The sequence below is a fragment of the Panthera pardus genome, unplaced genomic scaffold, assembly GCF_024362965.1.
Source record: "Panthera pardus isolate Hobbes unplaced genomic scaffold, ASM2436296v1 HiC_scaffold_20, whole genome shotgun sequence".
NCBI lineage: Eukaryota > Metazoa > Chordata > Mammalia > Carnivora > Felidae > Panthera > Panthera pardus.
This window is the reverse complement of record NW_026526766.1, coordinates 71338388-71360358: the sequence shown is the minus strand read 5'-3', so window position 1 is coordinate 71360358 and position 21971 is coordinate 71338388. Positions and strand designations below refer to the sequence as shown.

Sequence of the window (21971 nt, the reverse complement as noted above, 5' to 3'; positions counted from 1 at the left end):
TCAGAGCCTGGAGCCTGCTTCAGATTCTGTGTCTCCCTCTCTCTTTCTGTTCCTCCCCCGCTCACAGTCTGTCTCTCTCAAAAATGAATAAATGTTAAAACAAAAATTTAAAAAAAAACAACAAAAAGTAAATATACCCCCACCATATGATCCGGCAGTCAAACTCCTTGGTATTTACCCACATGAATTGAAAATTTAGGTCCACACAAAAACCTGCACGTGGATGTTTATATCAGCTTTATTCATAAAAAATTTCCAAGAAAGACTTGGAAGTAACGAAGATATCCTTCAGTAGGTGAATGGAAAGTTAACTGGAATATCCAGACAATGGAATATTTATTATCCGGCACTAAAAAGAAATAAGCTATCAAGCCATGAAGAGACTTGGAGGGAACTTAAATGAATATTACCAAGTTAAAGAGATCCGAAAAGGCTACATACTCTTATGATTCCAACTACATGACATCCTGGAAAAGGCAAAACTATGCAGACAGGAAAAAAGATAGTGGTCGCCAGGGAGGAGTGTGGAAGAAAGGATGAATAAGACAGGATTTTTAGGGCGGTGAAACTATTCTGTATGATACTATGATGCTGGTGTAGGACGCCAGAGTGAATCCTAATGTACACCTGGAGTTTGGGTGATAACAATGTAGCTTAGGTTCATCGATTATAACAGATTATAACAAATGCGTTGGTGCCAAATGTTGACAGTGGGGGAGGTTGTGCGCGCTTGAGGGCAGACGACACACGGCGGCGAATCTTTGTACTTTCTGCTCAACTTTGCAGTGTGAACCTAACTAACACTGCTGTAAAAAATAAAGTTAAGAAATAAATTATTTTTTAGGTAAATCTAAAAAGAGGATTTTATAGATTTGTTTTGGATTACAAAGGTAACAAATGCTTTTTGCACATATAACAAAACTAAAGATGAAAATAAAGATCACCTATCTGCAACTATTCAAAGATAGTATCTGTTAATATTTTAATGGCTACTCTTCTAGGAATAATAACAATGACATAATTATTAATAAAAATAATAAAATGTTACTAATTTTTAACTTAATTTGTTTAATGTTGGGCTACTATTGACCTTCTGATGCTGCATTAGAAGGACGGTCCTCCGCTTCTGGACCTCGGTTGACTGTGGCCAACTGAAACAGTAAAAAAAAAACAAAAAACGTGGTATGGGGCGCCTGGGTGGCTCAGTCAGTTGAGTTGACCCCCTTCACTCAGGTCTTGATCTCACAGTTAGTGAGTTCGGGCCCCGCATCGGGCTCTGTGCTGACAGCTCAGAGCCTGGAGCCTACTTCTGATTTTGTGTCTCCCTCTCTCTCTGTCTCTCCCCCACATGTGCTCTGTCTCTCTCTGCCTCTCAAAAATAAAACTAATAAAAAAATTTTTTTTTAATAAACAAAAAAAAGAAACATGGCTAAGGGGAGGTGGGGGGAACACAGCCTGTCACAAACATTACCCTTAAATAGTCTGAATTCCTGACCCAGACATCCATGAGATAAAAGAAAATGGCTAAAGGCACTGTTTTTGTTACTTTGTTATGCAGTAAAAGGACTGATAGTAGTTAAATTTTTATACCATGTTGGAAAATCATTTCACACTATCTACTAAAGGTGACTTAAGCATGTTCTGTCACTCCTAAGTATATATCTATCCTAAGTGTGCATATCATGTACCAAAAGACATACACATGCAGGGTTATAACAACATTAATTGAAATAGCCAACAAGTGGGGCCAATTCAAATATTTCACAACAGAACAAATAAAGTGTGTTGTGATCGTAAAATAGACTATTGAATACAGCAATGAAAATGGGCAAACTGTAGCCATACACATCAACATGGATCTTGTAAGCATATTGTGGAGGGAAGCCAATCATGCCATCTGGCACACTATATGATGGCACAAAATCAGCAGGTAATGTTCTGTGTGCACTTGAGAAGAATGTGTGCATGTGCATGTGCGTGTGTGCATGTGCATGTGCGTGTGTGTGTGCGTGTGTGTGTGTGTGTGGTTGGGTGGGGAGTTCTATAAATGGTATTAAGTGTAATTGGCTTGTAGTGTTGTTCCAGTCTTCTCTCTCTTCTTGATAGGCTATCTAGTTGTTCTATCAATTGTTGAGAGCTGAGTGTATTAAAGTCTTCAACTATTATAGTTGAGTTGTCTACTTCTCCCTCTAATTCTGTCAGTTTCTGTTTCAAGTGTTTTGGGGGCTCTGTTTTTTAAGCGCATGTATCTGTATTTACTACTGTTAAGTCTTCTTGATGGATTGACCCCTCTATCATTATTAAATATAGGCTATCCTTTCCTGTTCCTTTGCATGTCTCGTATCGATTCCCCTCATGCCAGACTTGTTGCTGTTTTCTTTCTTTCTTTTTTTTTTTTTAACGTTTTATTTTTGAGAGAGAGAATGAGACAGAGTGTGAGCGGGGGAGGGGTAGAGAGAAAGAGGGAAACCCAGAATCTGAAGCAGGCTCCAGGCTCTGAGCTGCCAGCACAGAGCCCGACACGGGGCTCGAACCCACAAACTGTGAGATCATGACCTGAGCTGAAGTCAGATGCTTAACCCAACTGAACCACCCAGGCGCCCCTCTGTTTTCTTTTTTAGTGACTTCCTGAACGATTCTGTAAAGTGTCAATTCTTTATTGTATGTGACCACGGAATGCTCTGCTCAGTTAGCTTAGCAATCAGCTATTAATTGGACAGAGATCTCTTCAGATGCCTTTCACCCAAAAGTTCTCTGTTCTGGTAGCTATTCCTGTTCCTCTGTTCCCCAAAGCTCCATTACTCAAGACTGTTGTGTTTATATGACTATAACTGAAATTTTGGGAGTAATAGAGGGAGTAGAGCATACCTAAGACCAGCCAACAATCTAAAGTTCGAAATGAAGGATGAGTATTTTAATAGATCCCTAGCCTTCCCTGCTACTAGATATTTTTCATTGGTTATTACTCTGGATTCCTTTCAGTCTTCAGGGTTTCCAGGCTTTCTTCCTAATACTCTCTCCACTCTCCTGTCTTCCAGTTTTCCAAACCCTTCTCAGGAGCCAGGATTGAACTGTGCAATCCCATAACTTCATTTTTAAATAGAATAATTCAGTTGTCTTTATCATAGCCTTTTCCCATTGGCATGAGCCAGGGCCCTGCTTTCTCAACAAAACAGCCCCAGGGAGGTGGTTTTCTAAATAAAAGAACCACATAACCAGGAGATGAGACAATGCCACTCTTCTGAAAGGTAAAGTGGCTGGAGTCAGTTTTGCTATTAAACAGCACTTTTTCTTTTGTTTGGTTTTGTGAGAAATGATTATGAAAGCCTCTTTCATGTCTACCGTCTTTTGTAGAAACTCCTCCTGCTTCAATTTTGAAGGTATCACTTTGACACAGTGATTTTGTAGTTTGCCAGTGTTGCATCCACACGACTCCTGAAACAGAATGCTACGGGCACCAGTGACAGTCACAGCAAAGTCTATTGCAATGAGAGGCAAGGCCGACCGATCGGGACCAACACTCTTGATAAGAGTGCGGCCCCGAACAGCCGGGGTACAGAGTTTTTATAACCGATCACATCGTTTTATCATCACCTGGGAACAGAACAAAGAAACAGGTTCCAGATGAGTTAGAAACAGTTGCCTAATGAGGTGTTTACTTTAGACTTTCTGCCTCTAAGTTGCAACCAGTGGATCTCCTTGACCCTGCCTCTCATGCTCTTTTCTTTGAACTTTTGTTTCCTTAATTGGTGAAGCCTAATTTACAAGGGTATGAGGCGTAGTTTACCAGAGCAAAGCAAGGCTGTTATCTCTTAACCTTCAGTGTCAACACAAAGCTGTTATTTTTCAAGCTAAGCATTAGCCCTACACTACAATTTAACCCTTACATTAGCAAAGAATTATTTTTTGTTCACTGACAAAATAACACAGGTGAACTCTAGATTTTGCGTCAGGATTCATTTAGTTTACTGGTTATGGAACTACTGTTATAAACTTTTACTGTTTCCTTCATGTAAGTTCTGCACTGTTCTTGTTAGAGTCATCCTAAGATTTCTCACAATTTTAATATGATTGATAATGGCATCTTTTTCTGGTCAGTATATCTTCCAACTGGCCACAAGAAAATTACTGATTTTTCTTTATTTATCTGTTATTATGGCAGTTAAACTCTTTATTGACGGAGAACGGTTTTAATTGGTCCTCTTCTTTTTTCTTGCACTATATGCGAACTAACTTGGATGTAAAATTTAAAAAATAAAAATTAATGTAATTTTTATAATTATATAATTTAATTATAAAAACATACTTTTTATAGAAATTAATAAAAATAAAAATTAAAAAATAAAAATTAATTAATAAAATTAAAATAAAAAAATCACATAGTTTGGAAGTGATAATTTTATCTCCTTTCCTCCAATACCAGTGCCTGTTTTTTCTACTTAGTATCTAATTGTCAGTCTTCTAGCAAAATTATTGTTCCCTTGTTGCCTGCTGATGGAGAGACTTATTGTGAGCACTGACTTTTAGGAAAGTAAAGTTTCAAGCTGAATATTAAAACTGTGAAGTCACTAACTCTATGTTGTTTGCTGTGTTTTACAATCAAACAAGCCCACTGGGTGCAGAAGGTTTAACTATTGCAAGCTTATCATGAATGGGTCACTCCAGCCCATCATCCCCAAAATGTTATTCTACAACTTAATTAGCTCTATTGTTAATTCTTACATGAGTCTATTTGTTACTTCTTTTCCTAAGAAGGAAAAAAAAAATCTGCTTATTCATGTGGTATGACCAAGTTTTCCTGATCATCCTTTATCTGGAGAGTCCATTCGCCCTTGGTGATCCAGAGTATGGGAACTGTCATAAGGACACAGGAAACTGTGTGGGAACTGCGTACCTTGCAAAAAGAATGTGGTAATATATGTACCTGCTCTCCACACACAACTGAGGTAAACTACTCCCCTCCCCCCAACAAGATCTGGTTTATTGTGCCTTGGGAAGGTGGTTCTGAGGGTGACAGGTGCCATCCGGTCCCAGGGGGAGGCCCCAAGGACCAGTTAAGGCTACTGGTGGGAGAAGTAGGGCAGGGAGGCAGCCCCTGGAATGTGGCGAGGCTAGTCCCAGGCCTGGCATTGGTGGAAGGCCAGGACAACGGCCCTTGCTGCCCAAGGTGGAAAGCACGGGGCTGGGCCCGGCTATGCCTACAGGAGGACGCGGGCACCCCAGGAAGTGGAACACAGGGTTACATGACACACAACATGAAATACAGGCACATGACTCATGAGTAGGCATGGAGACAGCGTGCACAGACTCACAGGCCTGAGAGACGCCCAACCTTGCTGGACGCATCGGCACTATGGTGATACCATCCAGACTGCAGGGACACATGGAACACGCGGACTTGGTGGCCACAGGGGTAGTCCCAGGTCACAGAGTGTGCTGGAGGAGAGGGACGTCCGGGCCGGTCTGGAGGTGCCCGGGGGCAGGGCCCACGCAGCCTCACGGGGCTCGGTCTGCCGGCCATACCTTGTTGAGCAGCTTCCCCGTCTCCCCGTAAATGATGAACGCGATGTCCACGTCCAGGCTGACCCGGCGCACGGGGTGGAGGTGGGGGCAGTGCCCTTGCAGAATGCCTCGAGCCCCTCATTCCTCAGGCGGCTCACCTCCACGGTTCCGGTGTCCCTGTGCCTCCAGGCCCTGCCCTGGGGCTTGCTCACACGCGCAGGTGTGGTCCTGAAGCCATTACTTGCACCTGTGCGAGCATGCGGGCTCAGCGGGTTCACGCCCCTCGGTACCAGCTGCGCCGGGAGGTCGTGAGGAAGAAGCCCGTGGCCTGATGGGGGTCCTGTTTTGGCACGGTGGCCGCGAAGCCCGCTGTGGCCCCTGCAGCCCTTGTTCCCCGCCCCCAGTCTCCCTGTCCCCGCGACAGGCTCCTCTGTGCTTGGCTTGGGAGAGGGCTGATAGTGGACGCACTGCACTCTGATGGCCCAGCCACGCTCGCACGTGGCTGCTGAGCCTCGGGGTGACGCCGCAGGTGGGGCCGGGGCCTGAGGACCCGACAGGCCCCGACGCCCAGGCTGCGCACTCCTGCCCCTCGCCGCCCAGGGCCCGGCTGCCCCCGGCACCTCCAGCCGCCACTGCGTCGCCGCCTCCTGGGTGGGGACTGTCATGCACCGCGGGATGCCAGCCCCGTGGCCCGTGGGGCCAGTCCGGGTTCCCCAGACCCTGCCCGCCGCTGCCGCCCGGGACTTTGCTCCAGGAGCCGAGGAGCCGAGGGGCCACATGCAGCGCGAGACCCTCCAGAGCGAACTTTTGAAAAATGAATTTTTAATGGACTCTTTGAGGGTAAGTTTAAGATATTTTGCCCCTTGGACACTAACTACTGAAGTATTTTGGAACAAGGACGTTCTCTTACATAGCCACTATGCAGTTATGAAGATCAGGAAATTTAACTCTGATACAATACTGTTATCTAATCTACAGCCCATAATAAAGTTTCGTCTACTGACCTAGTAATATCCCTTAGAGCTATTTTTCTCCTGGTCTAATACTTGGTGCTGGGTCATGCATTGCATTCAGTTGTCATGTTTCTTTAATCTCCCTGAACATTTCTCAGCCCTTTTCCTTTGTTTGTTTCCTGACCTTGACAGTTCTGATAAGTATAGACTGGTTATTTTCAGAATGTGCCTTAATTTAAATTTGTCTGGTGTTCCCTCATGGTTTGATTTAGGTTATGTATTTTTTAATGTTTATTTATTTTTGAAGGTGGGGGGAGGGCCAAGAGAGGCAGGGTGGAGGTGGGGAGAGAATCCCAAGCAGGCTGCCAGCTATCAAACCAAGAGATCATGACCCGAGCCCAGATCAAAGAGTCTTGTTGCTTAACTGAATGAGCCACGCAGGTGCCCCTGGGTTAGGTATTTTTGAGAGCAAGCCCACAGAAGTGATGCCATGTCCGTCCTATCAGAAGGCACGTGGAGTCAGTTTGTCCAGTGGTTGGTGATGTTAAGGTGGCCATCCTCCAGGTCTCCCTGCTGTAAAGCTATTATTATCTTGTTTTTGAAATTAATAAGTGGGATACTTTGACACCATGTAAATATCCTGTTTCTCATCGAACTTTCACCTCTGATAACTATGATGCTTCCATTTACCTGCGATCAATTTAACCTGCTCTAATCTATTACTACAGCAACCTTTAATGTCTTTCTAATGACATCATTTTTTTATATCTATTTTTTTGGCATCCTCCTGTAAGAAAGAGTTTTCCTTACTTCCTTTCAGAAGAACTCATGCATTCTTATTTTATTCTATGGATTATAATGTATTTTAACCATTATTTATTTTGATGCTCGAAATAATCTGTCCCAGATTTGGCCAATGGAAGTCTTATCAAGTGGGATTCTATGGTCTTTTGAAATATTCCTGTAATTCTTTGCATACTTCCTTATATTCTAGTGCAGTAAACTACTCCAGGCCAATTTTGTCCTTTTCTGGCTCCAGCCTTGGAAAGAGGAACTACATGTCTTTTCAGATGAGAACTGTATTTAGAAACCAAGATCTGAAAACTGGAGGCATCACAATTCCTGACTTCAAGCTGTATTACAAAGCTGTAATCATCGGGATAGTATGTTACTGTCACAAAAACATGTATGCAGATCAATGGAATAGAATAGAGAGCCCAGAAATGGACCCACGAATATATGGCCAACTGATCTTCAATAAAGCAGGAAAGAATATCCAATGGAAAAAAGACAGTCTCTTCAGCATATGGTGTTGGGAAAACTGGACAGCACCATGAAGAAGAATGAAACTGAACCACTTTCTTACTCCCTACAGAAAAATAAAATGGATGAAAGGCCTACATATAAGGCAGGAAACCATCAAAATCCTAGAGGAGAAAACAGGCAAACTCTTTGTGGCAGCAGCAACTTCTTACTAGTCGTGTCTCTGGAGGCAAGGGAAACGAAAGCAAAAATGAATTATTGGAACCTCATCAAGATAAAAAGGAAGGAAACAATCAGCAAAACTAAAAGGCAACTGACAGAATGGGTGAAGATATTTGCAAATGACATATCAGATAAAGGGTTAGTATCTAAAATCTGTAAAGAACTTATCGAACTCAACACCCTAAAAACAAATAATCCATTGAAGAAATGGGTGAAAGACATGACCAGACACTTTTCCAAAGAAATCATCCAGATGGTTATAGATAAATGAAAAGATGCTCAACACCACTCATCATCAGGGTAATACGAATCAAAACCACAATGAGATACCACCTCACACCTCTCAGAATGGCTAAAATTAACAACTCAGGAAATAACAGTTGTTGATGAGGATGCAGAGAAAGGGGAACACTTTTGCACCGCTGGTGGGAATGCAAACTCGTGCAGCCACTCTGGAGAACAGTATGGAGTTTCCTCAAAAAACTTAAAAATAGAATTTCCCTGTGACCCAGCAATTGCACTACTAGGTATATATCCAAAGCATACAAAAATGCTGATTTGAAAGAGCACATGCACCCTAATGTTTATAGCGGTGCTATCAACAATGGCCAAAGTATGGAAAGACCCAAAATGTCCATCAACAGATGAATGGGTAAAGAAGATTATATATATATATATATATATATATATATATATATATATATATATATATATAATGGAATATTACTTGGCGATCAAAAAGAATGAAATCTTTCCATTCACAACAATGTGGATGGAACGATAGTATATTATGCTAAGTGAAATAAGTCAGAGAAAGACAAGTATTTCATTCATTCATATGTGGAATTTAAGAAACACGACAGATGAACATAGGGGAAGGGAAAAAAAATAAGATAAAAATAGAGAGGGAGGCAAACCGTAAGAGACTCTTAAATACAGAGAACCAACAGGATTGCTGGAGGGGTGTGGGGTGGGGGTATGGGCTAAATGGGTGACGGGCATTAAGTAGGGCACTTGCTGGGATGAACACTGGGTGTTATATGGACATGATGAATCACTAAATTCTATTCCTGAAACCATTATTACGCTATATGTTAACTAACTTGGATTAATTAAAATAAAAAAATAAAATTCACTAGATGTAGAAAATAAATAATTAGATTTATAAAAAAATAATAAGATTTATTAAAAAAAAATAAAAAGAAACTAAGATCTGGGTGCCAGGTGTGTCCATTGCTGCTGAGAGTTCATTGCTTGAAGGCCCTCTTCACTATGTATGCATTGAATAAAATTTAAAATTTCTGATCCCTTGTTGGGACAACTGTCTTAAAAGAGTAAACTTTGAAAACTAGGAGTAGTTCCACAAATGAAAAAATGTGTATCTTAGAATTCTAGGGAGAACTTTTCTCTGTAGACTGTTAAATATTCTACACTGTAATCATTCAAGAAAAAAAAGATGTAGCAAGGAAGGACAGGGAGGAATAGAAGACTTTGTTTTTATGAGTTCTTTGAAATTATTTTGGGAGAACTGTGGGTTACTCTCGGTTTTTCAAAGTTTGATATAATTGCATCATTGGCACATTATCCCTCAAGGACCTGAAGTTTTAAATCTCTGTATATTATGGCTGCTGAACTTTAAATTGTTCAGGGACAACAGGTATTCCCCCAAAACAACAGATGATTTAAATTTATGTAGTATGTTACTTGCTATCCTTTGGCACTTTTAGCTATGGAGGTGACAGTCAATACTTTTGAAAGAAATGAACTGCAGTGTTGATCTTTATATGATATGTTTAACATTTTTAACATGGATACATTCATTCTTTTCTTGCACATAGCTAACTTCACATAGTACATCATAAAACAATATTTTATTTGGAGTTGGTGACAGGGAATTCAGATGGGAGGACCAATTTTTCCTGGCTACTATTTTTTAAAATATTTTTTTAATTTTTATTTTTAAGTAATTTCTGCACTCAGTGTGGGGTTCAGACTCACGAGCCCGAGATCAAGAGTCACATGCTCCACTGACTGAGCCAGCCAGGCACCCCTCCTGACTACTATTTTTAAACGGTAGAAAAATATCAAGTTCCAGGCAACCGGGCTGATTTTTCATTCTAAAAAATAATTGTCTTTTTTGCCAGTCTTAAGAGTAATACACACTCACACACAAAATTAAGTTTTTTAAAATAATCTCTTACAATAATAAGATAAAATGTTTGTACCCAATTTGTTAAATATAAAACCTGGCAGAGAAGTTCCTAAGAAATAATCTGTTAACTAACAAACGAATAAGAACTATCTCTTGTGATGTAGGAAAAATGAAGCTCTTAAAAGGCAAAGCAAAAACTCTGCACGCTCAACAAGTCTCCGCAGAGGAAAGCCATACTGGTAGGCTTTCCCTAGAATGCTAACAGCATATTGAGCATTAAATGATAATGTTTGAACCTACAATGCAACTACTTTGGGGACAGATGAGGAAAACAGAAAACAACAGCGGGCTTGGTAATAGGCTAAGAATGAGATACAGTGAAGCAGAAGTCACAGAGAATAATGTAATATAATGAAAACTATTTGAAAAACATTGCGCTCCTGTTCTAGGGGCATGGTATAAGCTGTTGTCCCCAACGTGATTATTTCCACCATCCCCCTGCATGCCAGTTTTTGAAACGTGGAGAACTGGGGGGCAAATGATAACATTGACGGAAACTGGGAAACCGAGAAGGAACACCAGTGATAAGAAAGTGAACAGTGAAACATTGTAAAGTGAGCCACATCATTGAGGAATTTGCCTATGAAAGAAAGAGCAAAGCCTATGGCAGTGCGAGGGAAACAGGACAAGGGAGGGAAGTTTTCAGAACAAGGATATCTGAAAATAGAAAGGAAAAAACTAGTGGGAAAAGGAACACAATTAAAGGTGAAAAAGAGCAATCCGTGCAGAAGGAAGGTAAGTTTTTGTCTTTTCTTTTTGTTAACATGAAATGTGAAAAAACCCCCAAAACACTCAGCATCTCGTTTATAATTAGATGATCTATAATATTCTTTTCCAAGAGATTTTAAGGTAGCTTAAAAAGGGAGTTCAGTTTCTGCACCTTCTAGATCTTCATGGATTGTAATGTATAAGAAGAGTATTGCCTGGGTATAATTTTTAGCACTATTTACATGCTCACAAAAGGTATGGGTCCCAGTAATGAATGATACTGTCCCGTGGATGTGTCAGTGTTTAAAGAAGGTGGGCTATTTTGTGTGACTTGTAAACTGGTTCTTAAGTATAATCAGAATGGGTACCTACAATGCTTTAAACAATGTCATCATTTCTGAAGTGTATTGACCTCCAAGCTATTTGCTGGAAAGGAAAGAGTTCATTTAGACTCAGAACTTCATAGGTGTTAGTTTAAAATTCATTTATTTGTTTCTTTCAATATCCCTCCTCTTCTTTCAGTGAAGATCACTGCTAGTTTTTATTGTACAAGTGTGGCTTCTTTATGTCACTTATCTGGCTTACTTTTCTAATCCGTGCTAAGTTTATTCAGTGTTTTTTCATATTTTTTGGTCACACGGTACTTTCAAATCTACTGAAAAACTGCGTGCCGAGCAAGATAATAGGCTGAGATTCAGGTATTAAATATGTTTATCCTTGTTTTCAAATTTACTCTTTTCTAAATTTTGTTGTGGAAGAACCAACTTTTTATGTAGATCAAACCTGTCCCTCCCCCTTAGATAAACGATAAGTCTTGTGATTTCTTGTGGTCAAATAGAATTGTGTTTATACTAGTGAATATAAGTTTGAGAAGTGTTTTCCTAACTAAATGAACATTATGCTTGATCCATCTCTTTATGTCCTCAGATGAAATGAAGATTAATATTAGAATCACTACAGGTGCAAAAAAGGAGATGCAAGGAGAAAACCTCACCATTTGGAGCTTTTTTTTCCTGGAGGGTTTTTCTAGATACCCAAAGTTAGAGATTGTTCTCTTCGCCTTCAGTCTTGTGATGTATCTGATAACCCTCTTGGGCAACAGCACTCTTATTTTAGTCACTGTCCTAGAGTCACGCCTTCAAACCCCCATGTACTTATTCCTCGGAAATCTCTCTTTCATGGATATTTGTTACACGTCTGCTTCTATTCCCACGTTGCTGGTGAACTTGCTGTCATCCCAGAAAACCATTGTCTTTTCTGGGTGTGCTGTACAGATGTATCTGTCCCTTGCCATGGGCTCCACAGAGTGTGTGCTTCTGGCTGTGATGGCGTATGACCGCTACGTGGCCATTTGCAACTCACTGAGATACCCCATCATCATGAACAGGCAGGTCTGTGTGCAGATGGCCGCTGTCTCCTGGGTGACGGGTTGTCTGACTGCCCTGCTGGAAACCACTTGTGCCCTGCAGATACCCCTCTGTGGGAATCTCATAGACCACTTCACGTGTGAAATTCTGGCCGTGCTGAAGTTAGCTTGTGCACATTCCTTGCTCATGGACGTGATCATGCTGGTGGTCAGCGTGCTCCTCCTGCCCATCCCAATGCTCTTAATTTGTATCTCTTATGTCTTCATCCTTTCCACTATTCTGAGAATCAGCTCAGCAGAAGGAAGAAACAAAGCTTTTTCTACCTGTGGTGCCCACTTGACGGTGGTGATCTTGTACTATGGGGCTGCCCTCTCCATGTACCTAAAGCCTTCTTCCTCAAGCTCCCAAGAAGTAGATAAAATCATTTCACTGCTTTATGGAGTGCTCACCCCTATGTTGAACCCCATAATTTACAGTTTAAGAAACAAAGAAGTCAAAGATGCCATGAAAAAACTATTGTATCGAACACATGAAAATCTCTGACTGGATGCCCGCAGTTTTATCAGGGGGGTGTGCTCCTGGCAGAATTCCCCATAGAAATTCTAGACCGTACACTCACCCACAGAACACTGATTTGACCTTGAGCCCTATAATTTTACAGCTGTGAGGGATGTGTACACAGAAGTGACTGCCCGTGGACAATAGCAGGTTCGCGTTTGCATTTGGCAACATTTGCTGTCTGTTGTGTTTCACGGTTGGAGAAGTTTTAGGCTGCAGAGTCCTGACACATTGGCTCCTGAAAGAAATTTGGATAAATTTACTCAGTGAATGTTGGTGTCAGAAAAATTTTGGATATGTTCTCTGCCTTAAATCCTTTCTAGAAGGAGGTGGGACCATAGGGAAACAAACGAATAATAGAGATTGGCCTTGATTATGCAAACGAGAAAATTAAAGAAAAATTAAAAGGCTCGCTCACCATCACACAGTTGCAGAACTGGAACTACACCCCCATTATCCCTTCATCTTTGTAAACATGTTGGACCACAGCGTGGTGGCTCCCTAACTACCGTTCCTCGTTCAGAACTCCTGATCAGAGCTTCTGACTTTCTGAGTAAGGCATCCAGTACTCATCTGCCAACCTTGATTTGCTCACCTGCCAACCTTGCCTTTCTAACCACATTGATATTTGTGTAAATTTTATCTGTTTCTTTGCCAGTATACCACCCATATGCTAAGTCTTTTTGTGTGTTTGTCTTCTTTCTTCTTTTTGGGTGATTGACTTCAGAAGGGCAGGGAAATCTATTCTATTGTACCTTTCATGTTTACAGCAGTCATTCGGTAAACTAATAAATTTACCAGCTTTAAAGTAATCTGTTTGAGAAGTAAGTCCCCCTTGAGAAAATTAGGAAGAAACAATATAGGGCAATGAGGTATATTGCTTTATAAATAGCCAAAGATGACAGAGACAACATTTATATCCACGTTTGAGCTTTTATTTGTCTAAAAATATTGCTTGTTGAAAATGTGGACTCTAGGCCTCTACTCCCAGAATCTGATTCAGTAGCTCTGACGTGGGGTCCTGGTATTCTGCATTTATGATAGATCCCTGAGAAATTTTGATACAGATTTTGAGATGACCAGACTTTGGGAGACATTATTTCCAGCAAAAACTGATCATTCCAAAATAAATGTGGGATTAGTTCTCATTTCTTCCCTTTTTCCTTTTATTAAAGAATTAAAAAATTTTTTTTATTGTGTTTATTATTTTTTTTGAGAGAGAGAGATAGAGTGCGAGTGGGAGAGGGGCAGAGAGAGAGGGAAACACAGAATCTGAAGCAGGCTCCAGGCTGTGAGCTGTCAGCACAGAGTCCAATGTGGGACTTGAACTCACAAGCTGTGAAATCATGACCTGAGCTGAAGTCGACGCTCAATCAACTGAGCCACCCAGGTGCCCCTAAAAAAATTTTTTTTAATGTTTATTTTTGATATACAGAGAGAAGCAAACCATGAGCCAGGAGGGGAGGGGCAGAGAGAAAGGGAGACACAGAATCTGAAGCAGGCTCTAGGCTGTCAGCACAGAGACCGATGCGGGACTAAAACCATGGACTGCAGCTCATGACCTGACCTGAAGTGGGATGCTTAACTGACTGAGCCACCCAGGGGCCCCTACCTTTTTACCTTTTAATTTTGTTTTCCCTTTCATTGTTTGTGCCTCCATTGTACCTCCTCATTTGCCTACCTCCACTTCTAGAGTAGGAAAGGGGGGAGGGTTTTGAGTGGAGGAAGGTTAGCCCACTTGGTAAATTTTACCATATGAAAGACCCAAGAAGTTCTAGTATTGGATGTTGAGTTTGGTTTATTTAACTCATACACCTTTAGATCTAGGGCTTTCATGACATGTTTCTGGATGTGTAACCCCCATATAAAGACACTTGAAATAATCAACCAGCAAAATTCTAGTGATGCAGCAAGGGGACCAGTTTGATGCCAAAATTGCTAAGAGATGTTTGATAATGGAGGATGAAGACAAGCCCTGAGTAAATGGCTTTGGGGTAGTAGAGGAGAGCTGACCAGGAAGCTTTCATCCCTGATGTGATGATTCTTCTCTTTGGATACCTCAACCTTCACAACCAGATATCACATTCATTTCCTGGTAATTTCAGAGTCATTTTGAAGTGCCCTTCTGTGGGAGACTTTTATTAGAGTGGAGCTGGATTTCATGTTAGAGTAGAAGTAATGGCCTCCCAGAAGTAGCTGTCGTCTGTGTAGTACCAAGTATAAACAGGAATAACCAAAGTTCTAGAAACAGCTGAAATCTTTTCTTCAAAGAGTGAATTATGAGAACTTAAAGACACAGCAACTGAGTAACCTCTGTAATTAGTGATCAACTTTGATGCAAGGAACTGAGCAAATTGACACGGAGACCAGAGTTTCAGAATGGAATATGGATCAGAATGGGATGCTGAAACAGATTAGAGATGATCCAGATGTCAGAAAAGGACCCACAAAGGGACACAGGCAAATATCTCTGTAACAGCTCTTGGCTCAGATATGAGAGATTAGGAGTTATGGTAGTCACAGCCATATGTTATGCAAAGTTGCTGTGAAAAACAAGTGAATATAAATATAAATGTGGTTTATATAATATAGGCATATATATATCATATATCTATATGTCATATCTATATATCATCTATATATCATATATCATATATATATCACATATATATCATATATCCTATATCTTCCTATATATATCACATATATATCATATATATTCCTATATATATCATATATATATCATATGTCATATGATCATATTTATATATATGCCTATATATGCCTATATTATAGGCAATCCTGAAGTTAATTATTGGTAACTTTAATAGGAGTGGTGCATTCCTTCATTTGGATTAGATTCCATCTCAACCAGTACTAACTACAATCATTACTTTTAGAGAGTCTCAGGTAAGGGATCCTTTTCAGGTATTGTTAAAAAGAGGAGTAAGGTAAAAGTATGCCTGGCACATCATTTCCTGGATGATTGCATAACCAGATTTATGCTGGAGAAAAATATGATCATGTCACTTTCCTGCTTAAATCCTTTAGTGGCTTTTAATTACCCTAAAAAAACTTGAAATCCTTAAGATGACATTCAAGGGTTTTCTTAATATGATTGCCCACCATTTACATCCTTGGCTCTGGGAACACACAACTCCTTTTGGTTTCATGGAAGTGGTATCCTGTGTCTTGCTTCTTCTCTTATTAGGAACGCTTATCACAATTTGTAACTTGATCATAATTTGTGGGTTTGCTTGTTTAATATCTATTTCACTGGTCTGTAGGTTCATTGAGGCAAAGGCTGTATCAGTTTCATCGGCTGTTGAATACCTAGGGCTTAGCACAAGGTCTGGCACAGAGAAGACATTTTGTGCATACTTTTTGTGAAGGACCAGCTGTTCAGTGAACATATGTTGAATAAAAATATGCATGTAATAAACCTTTGATGGCTATTGAATTTGGTGCTTGATCATCCCTGAAAGTGTCCCTGGTGACCTCTAGGTGTCAAAGAAGGCTGATAGTGGGGTTGGAGGGTAAATCATGAGTTGTATTTTAGACATGTTGAATTTGTCATTATTTTGAGATCTAGAAGTAGAAATATCAAGGAGTCAGTTGGGTATGCAGGTTGTAACTAATGAGAAAGATCAGCCTGGAGATACAAACTTGTGACATATTTGCACATATGTAATTAAGTGATGAACGTGGTTGACGTGAACTTAGGGAGAGGGTATAGAGTGAGAAAATAGCCTAAGATGAAACTAGAGAAACACTAATATTTAAAGCCCATCAAATAGGAAAAGCCAACAAAGGGGGATTGAAAAGGAGCTAACTCTAAGTAGGAAGAGGGCAAAAACCAGGACACAGATTCCAGTTTTGATCAAGATGAAGTAAACACACGCCATCTTGTTTCTCCCACTGAATGAAATTAAAAACTCTAAGCAGCCCAAATGTCCACTGACTGATGAATGGATAAAGAAGATGTGGTGTGTGTATATGTACACACACACACACACACACACACACACACTGGAATACTACTCAGCCAAAAAAAAAGTATGAAATCTTGCCATTTGCAATGACATGGCTGGAGCTAAAGAGTATAAATGCTAAGTGAAAGAAGTAGTCAGGGAAAGACAAATACTATATGATTTCACTCAGATGAAATTAAAAAAAACCAAAGCATATGAGCAAAGGAAAAAGAGACACAAACCAAGAAACAGACTCTTAACTATAGAGAACAAACTAATGATTACCCGAGGGGAGGTTGGTGGGGGGATGGGTGAAATAGGTGAGGGGGATTAAAGAGTGCACTTGTGATGAGCACTGGGTGATGTATGGAAGTGTTGAATCACTATATTGTGCACCTGAAAAGAATATTGCACTGCATGTTAACTGTACTGGAATTAAAATAAATACATACACACACATGCTCTAGGCAGAATGTGTGGAGCAACTCTCTGAGGAGTCTGGAAAAGAAATGCTAACAGGCAGACCTGGGAAGGGAACTACCTTGCAAGCTACCAACAAACTCATGGTGAATTTTTTGCCTCTCCTCTCCCTGCCCCGATATCTCTTGGCTTTGACTGCAGGGAAGGCTGAAACCCAAACCTGTGCCCTGGGATCAGATAGAAAGATAGACAAAAAGAGCTCCAGGTGACATTCCCTTTTCTTTTTTGGTCTGGAAGAGAGAAATGGGGCTCCTGTCCATCAGAAAGAGTGAAGTACATTCCCTGATGTTTTTCTGTTATCTCTTGCCCACATCCCCAGGCAGTCCTGTGGGGACAGTGGCGATACCAGCACTGGTGAATGGGCAGGCAGCTGAAATCCTTAGGAAACAGCACTTCTTGACTGGAGGACTGTGGTCCCAAGAGCATGGGAGGACCTTATAGTTTCTCCTCTCTCTCTATCTTCTCACTGTTTGGTACCTGAAGCAGGGACTTTTAGCTTCCAGAACTGTAAGAAAGTAAATTTTTTCTGTTTAAGTTACCCAGTCGGTGGTCTTCTGTTATGGCAGCTTGCATAGACTAATAGGTGGCCCCTTCCTCCATTTCCAAAGCCAGCAAATGAATCAAGTCTTTCTCATATTGCATCACTCTGTCCCTGCTTCTGTCATCATATCTCTTTCTTCAATTCTGTTCTGTCTCTTCCTCCCACTTTTAAAGGCCCTTGTGATTATACTGGGCTGAGGCGGATAAGCTCTCTGTTTGTTGTAAGGTCAGCTGATTAGCAACCTTAATTCCATCTGCAACCTTATCTCCTTCGCCAGTTTGTATACAACACATTTTCTTTATCCATTCATCCATCAACGGACAGGACATTTGGGTTTCTTCCACCTCTTGGCTATTGTGAATAATGCCTTTGTGAACATGGGTGTACAGATATCTCTTTGAGATCCTGCTTTCAATTCTTTTGGATATGTAACCATGAGTGAGATTGCTGGAGCATATGATAATTCTATTTTAAATTTTTTTGAGGAAAACACCATACATTTTCTCCCAATTTCTCCACATCTTTGTCATCACATGTAATTTTCTGTTTTTCTTTTTTTTTATACATTAACTGTCCTAATTGGTATAAGGCGATATTTCATTGTGGTTTTGACCTGCATTTCTTTAATGATTAGTGATGCTGAGCATCTTTTCATATAATTTTTGGACATTTGTTTACTTTACAGAAATGTTTACTCAGATGTTTTGCTTATTTTATTTTACTGTCTCTATTATGTCCTTGATTAAATGGTAAGTTCTTTAACATGGTACCTTGGCTCTCTTAAAATTCTTTTTTTCATTAGGCTTTAATTTTTTAGAGTAGTTTTAGGTTCCCAGTAGAGTTGAGGGGAAGGTACAGAGATTTCCCATACACTCCCTGCTCCTGTGCCCACAGCTTCCGCCATTATCAACACACCTCCACAGGAGGGGTACATTTGTTATTCAGTTGATGAACCTACGTTGACACATCACAATCACCCACAATTCATCATTTACAGTATGGTTTACTCATGGTGTTGTATATTCTGTGGGTGTGAACAAATATATAATGACCTGTAGCCATCATTATGGCTTCATACAGAGTATGAGGCTTCATGGTATTTGCAATATATAAAATAGAGTGAATTTCTTAAGCTTGAGAGTAATACTACTCTTGGACCATTTCATGAATACTTTAAACTGTCTCTACCTCTCAATATTTCACTCTTTCTCTTAAGTAGAGATTACCTTACTTTGAAGGTACTTCAAATTTCCCTTAGGAGAAACTTTCTAAGAAGAAAACTTCTCTTACTAAGAAGTCTCAGTTGGATTTTCCCATGTTTGCTCTCAACCCCCTGCCTACCCAGGGGGCTGGGTCTCACGGTGTCTCATTTAACCTGTGTGCACTTCCAGAGCACCAGCGCCACTTGGGTTCTAAACTATAATGAGTCTCGACAAAGCACAGTTCCCTCCAGGGCAGTGAGAACCAGCCTGTGACTTGTACCCGTGTAGTGGGAATAGTGTCATGATGAAGAAGTGAAGTGCTGCAGAGAAAGAAAAGCATTATGACTATTTTGGTTAGGTAGGTTTTGTCAACAAAGGCATTCTTGCACCATTGAAGAGTTGAGCCAAGTAGCTGCTTGTCCCAAAGGGCCATGGGAACATCTCAGAGGGTGATGGAGAATACGGAATAAGAGAAGTGGAGTGGTGTGCATGCATTTTCCTGCCCACTGAGCAAAGAAGTACCTTCTCAGTGTAACCCTCTTCCTATCTTCTATTTCTTTTTGTTTAACATTTATTTATTTTTAAGAGACAGAGAGAGACAGAGCACGAGTGGGGGAGGGGCAGAGAGAGAGGGAGACACAGAATCCGAAGCAGGCTCCAGGCTCTGAGCTGTCAGCACAGAGCCCAGTGTGGGGCTTGAACCCATGAATCATGAGATGATGATCTGAGCTGAAGTTGGACACTTAACTGGTTGAGCCACCAAGGCATCCCTTATCTTCTATCTCTGTACCTCAAATGGGCCTCGTGTTAACCAATACAACTTTTCTCTATTTTTTTTAACTTTCCCTATGTTTTCTCTTTTTTTTTTTAAGTAGTAAATAAGTCTTAGAGATTTAATGCACGGTATAAATATACACACCAATATTGCATTATAATCAAACTTGTTGAGAGACTAGAACTTAATTATTCCAACCACTAAAAAGAAATGATAATTATGTAATGTGATGGAGGTGCTAATTATCACTACAATGGCAATCGCTACCTTATAAAAATCTATCATATTAACATGTTGTACACCTTAAATTTATACAACATTGTAAGTCAAAAATATTTCAATAAGAAAAAGGAAAGGCAGTTTTAAGATAATAAACCAATACACACATATATATATGTATAAGCAGATACATATATATGTGTATATAAATATAAATATAAATATAAATATAAATATAAATATAAATATAAATATATATAAACTGAAAAACAAAGATTAGCGTCAACTATCTTTGGCTTCCATAAAATGGTTCCACTACTTGCCTGTGAAGTGTTTAATGTTTTTCCAAGTCAAATCACTGAAAACAATTTTATAGAGTAACTCAGGAAGCAGAGCAATGATGTCATCATTTGAAAAGTTATAGGGGTGCCTGGGTGGCACAGTCGGTTAAGTCAGGTCATGATCTCACAGTTTGAGTTTGAGCCCTGTGCTGGGCTCTGTGCTGACAGCTCAGAGCCTGGAGCCTGCTTTGGATTCTGTCTCCTTCTCTCTCTGCCCCTCCCCACTTGTGCTCTCTCTGTCTCTCAAAAACAAATAAATGAAAAGTTATTAAACCTTTAGTTGCATTATATAATTATACAGGCATATCTTAAAGAATAGCTAACCCGTTGGCAATGGAAGACAGACTGTCATTTACCTGACTTCTATATTAGAACTGAATTCAGGGATGCCTGGGTGGCTTAGTCAGCTACGCATCCAACTCTTATTTTGGTTTCAGGTCATAAACCCAGGGTTGTGGGATAGAGCCCCATGTTGGGCTCCACGCTGGGCGTGGAGCCTGCTGAAGATTCTCTTTCTCCCTCTCTCTCTCCCCTCTCCCCTGCTTTCATGCATTTTCTCAAAACAAAACAAAAACTGAGTTCAATTTACCATTTCTAATATTATTGAGAGAGCTTATTAGAACATAAGACTTTGATGACAGAGACCCCAATCTTTTTTTCCCCCAGAGTTTGCTAGTCAAACATGAATTCCTTTTCATACTTCTATAAATTCCTAACCTTTTTAGTCTTAAAAAAACCAAAAAGCCACAAATTAAAGTATGAAATTCGTAAGTTCCATTGTAATTATTAGCCTCAGCCTCCCCCATCAACATTTAGCCCAACGATGTATTTAATCTTCCTTTTTTCTTCACTCACCTGTATCTTTCAAAATCTCCCAGCGTTCAAAAAGACAGTCTTCTCCCTGATTAACAGTGCACAAAACTCTCACAAATTGCCTACTTTTTTTCCCTACAGTTTTATTCTATTAATTTGGGTTTACTTATATATTATATTGTAAAACATTTTTTTAAAGTTTATTTATTTTGGGAGAGAGAAAGAGTGTGTGTGTGCAAGTTGGGGAGGGGCAGACAGAGAGGGAGAGAGAGAGAATCCCAAGCAGAGCCCGACATAGGCTTGATCCCACAAACTGTGAGATCATGATCTGAGCTGAAATCAACAGTTGGGCGCTTAGTTGACTGAGCCACCCAGGTGCCACTATAAAACATTTTAAATCAGCCTTTTCATTGGTATTTTGTTAACTAATTTAGAAGAAGTTCAAGTCCTGATGCCTCTGTATGTATGGTAGGAGCACCAAAACACACCACAAAATATATTTTGCATTAGACATGGCTTTTTCAGTGAAGTAGAGCAGCTGTGCTCATCCAGTTAAACAAGTGGCCAATGGGGAACTGTAGAGTGAGGGGAGTCAAGGATCCAAAATAATCACATTCCAAATAATTAGTGAGATAGGAATATGTACGTTCCAAATGCCTATGTTTTATGAAAGTGTGTTACTGACAAAGGAGAACTAAAACAATTACTATTATTATTGAATTTATTTATCTTGAGAGAGATAGAACACATAAGGGGGGAGGGGCAGAGAGAGCAGGAGAGAGAGAATCCCAAGCAGGCTCTGCACTGTCAGTGAAGAGCACAGCTCAGGGCTCAAACTCACAAA

General features: G+C 40.3%; 1 protein-coding gene across 2 annotated transcripts in view; it reads left to right on the top strand.

The window, feature by feature from the left end:
- The first annotated feature begins 10730 nt into the window (after positions 1–10730).
- Positions 10731–21971, top strand: part of LOC109270206 (olfactory receptor 2K2) — a 74090-nt gene continuing 62849 nt past the window's right edge. Inside the window, exons 1-2 of one of the 2 annotated variants that reach the window (XM_019454634.2) lie at positions 10731–10887; positions 11788–13828. In XM_019454634.2, coding sequence (XP_019310179.1) covers positions 11793–12770 — 978 coding nt within the window. In that variant the 5' untranslated portion in view covers positions 10731–10887; positions 11788–11792 and the 3' untranslated portion in view covers positions 12771–13828. Of the gene's footprint in view, positions 10888–11787; positions 13829–21971 lie in introns of those variants that run through there. The other variant, XR_008424305.1, reaches the window with a different exon arrangement.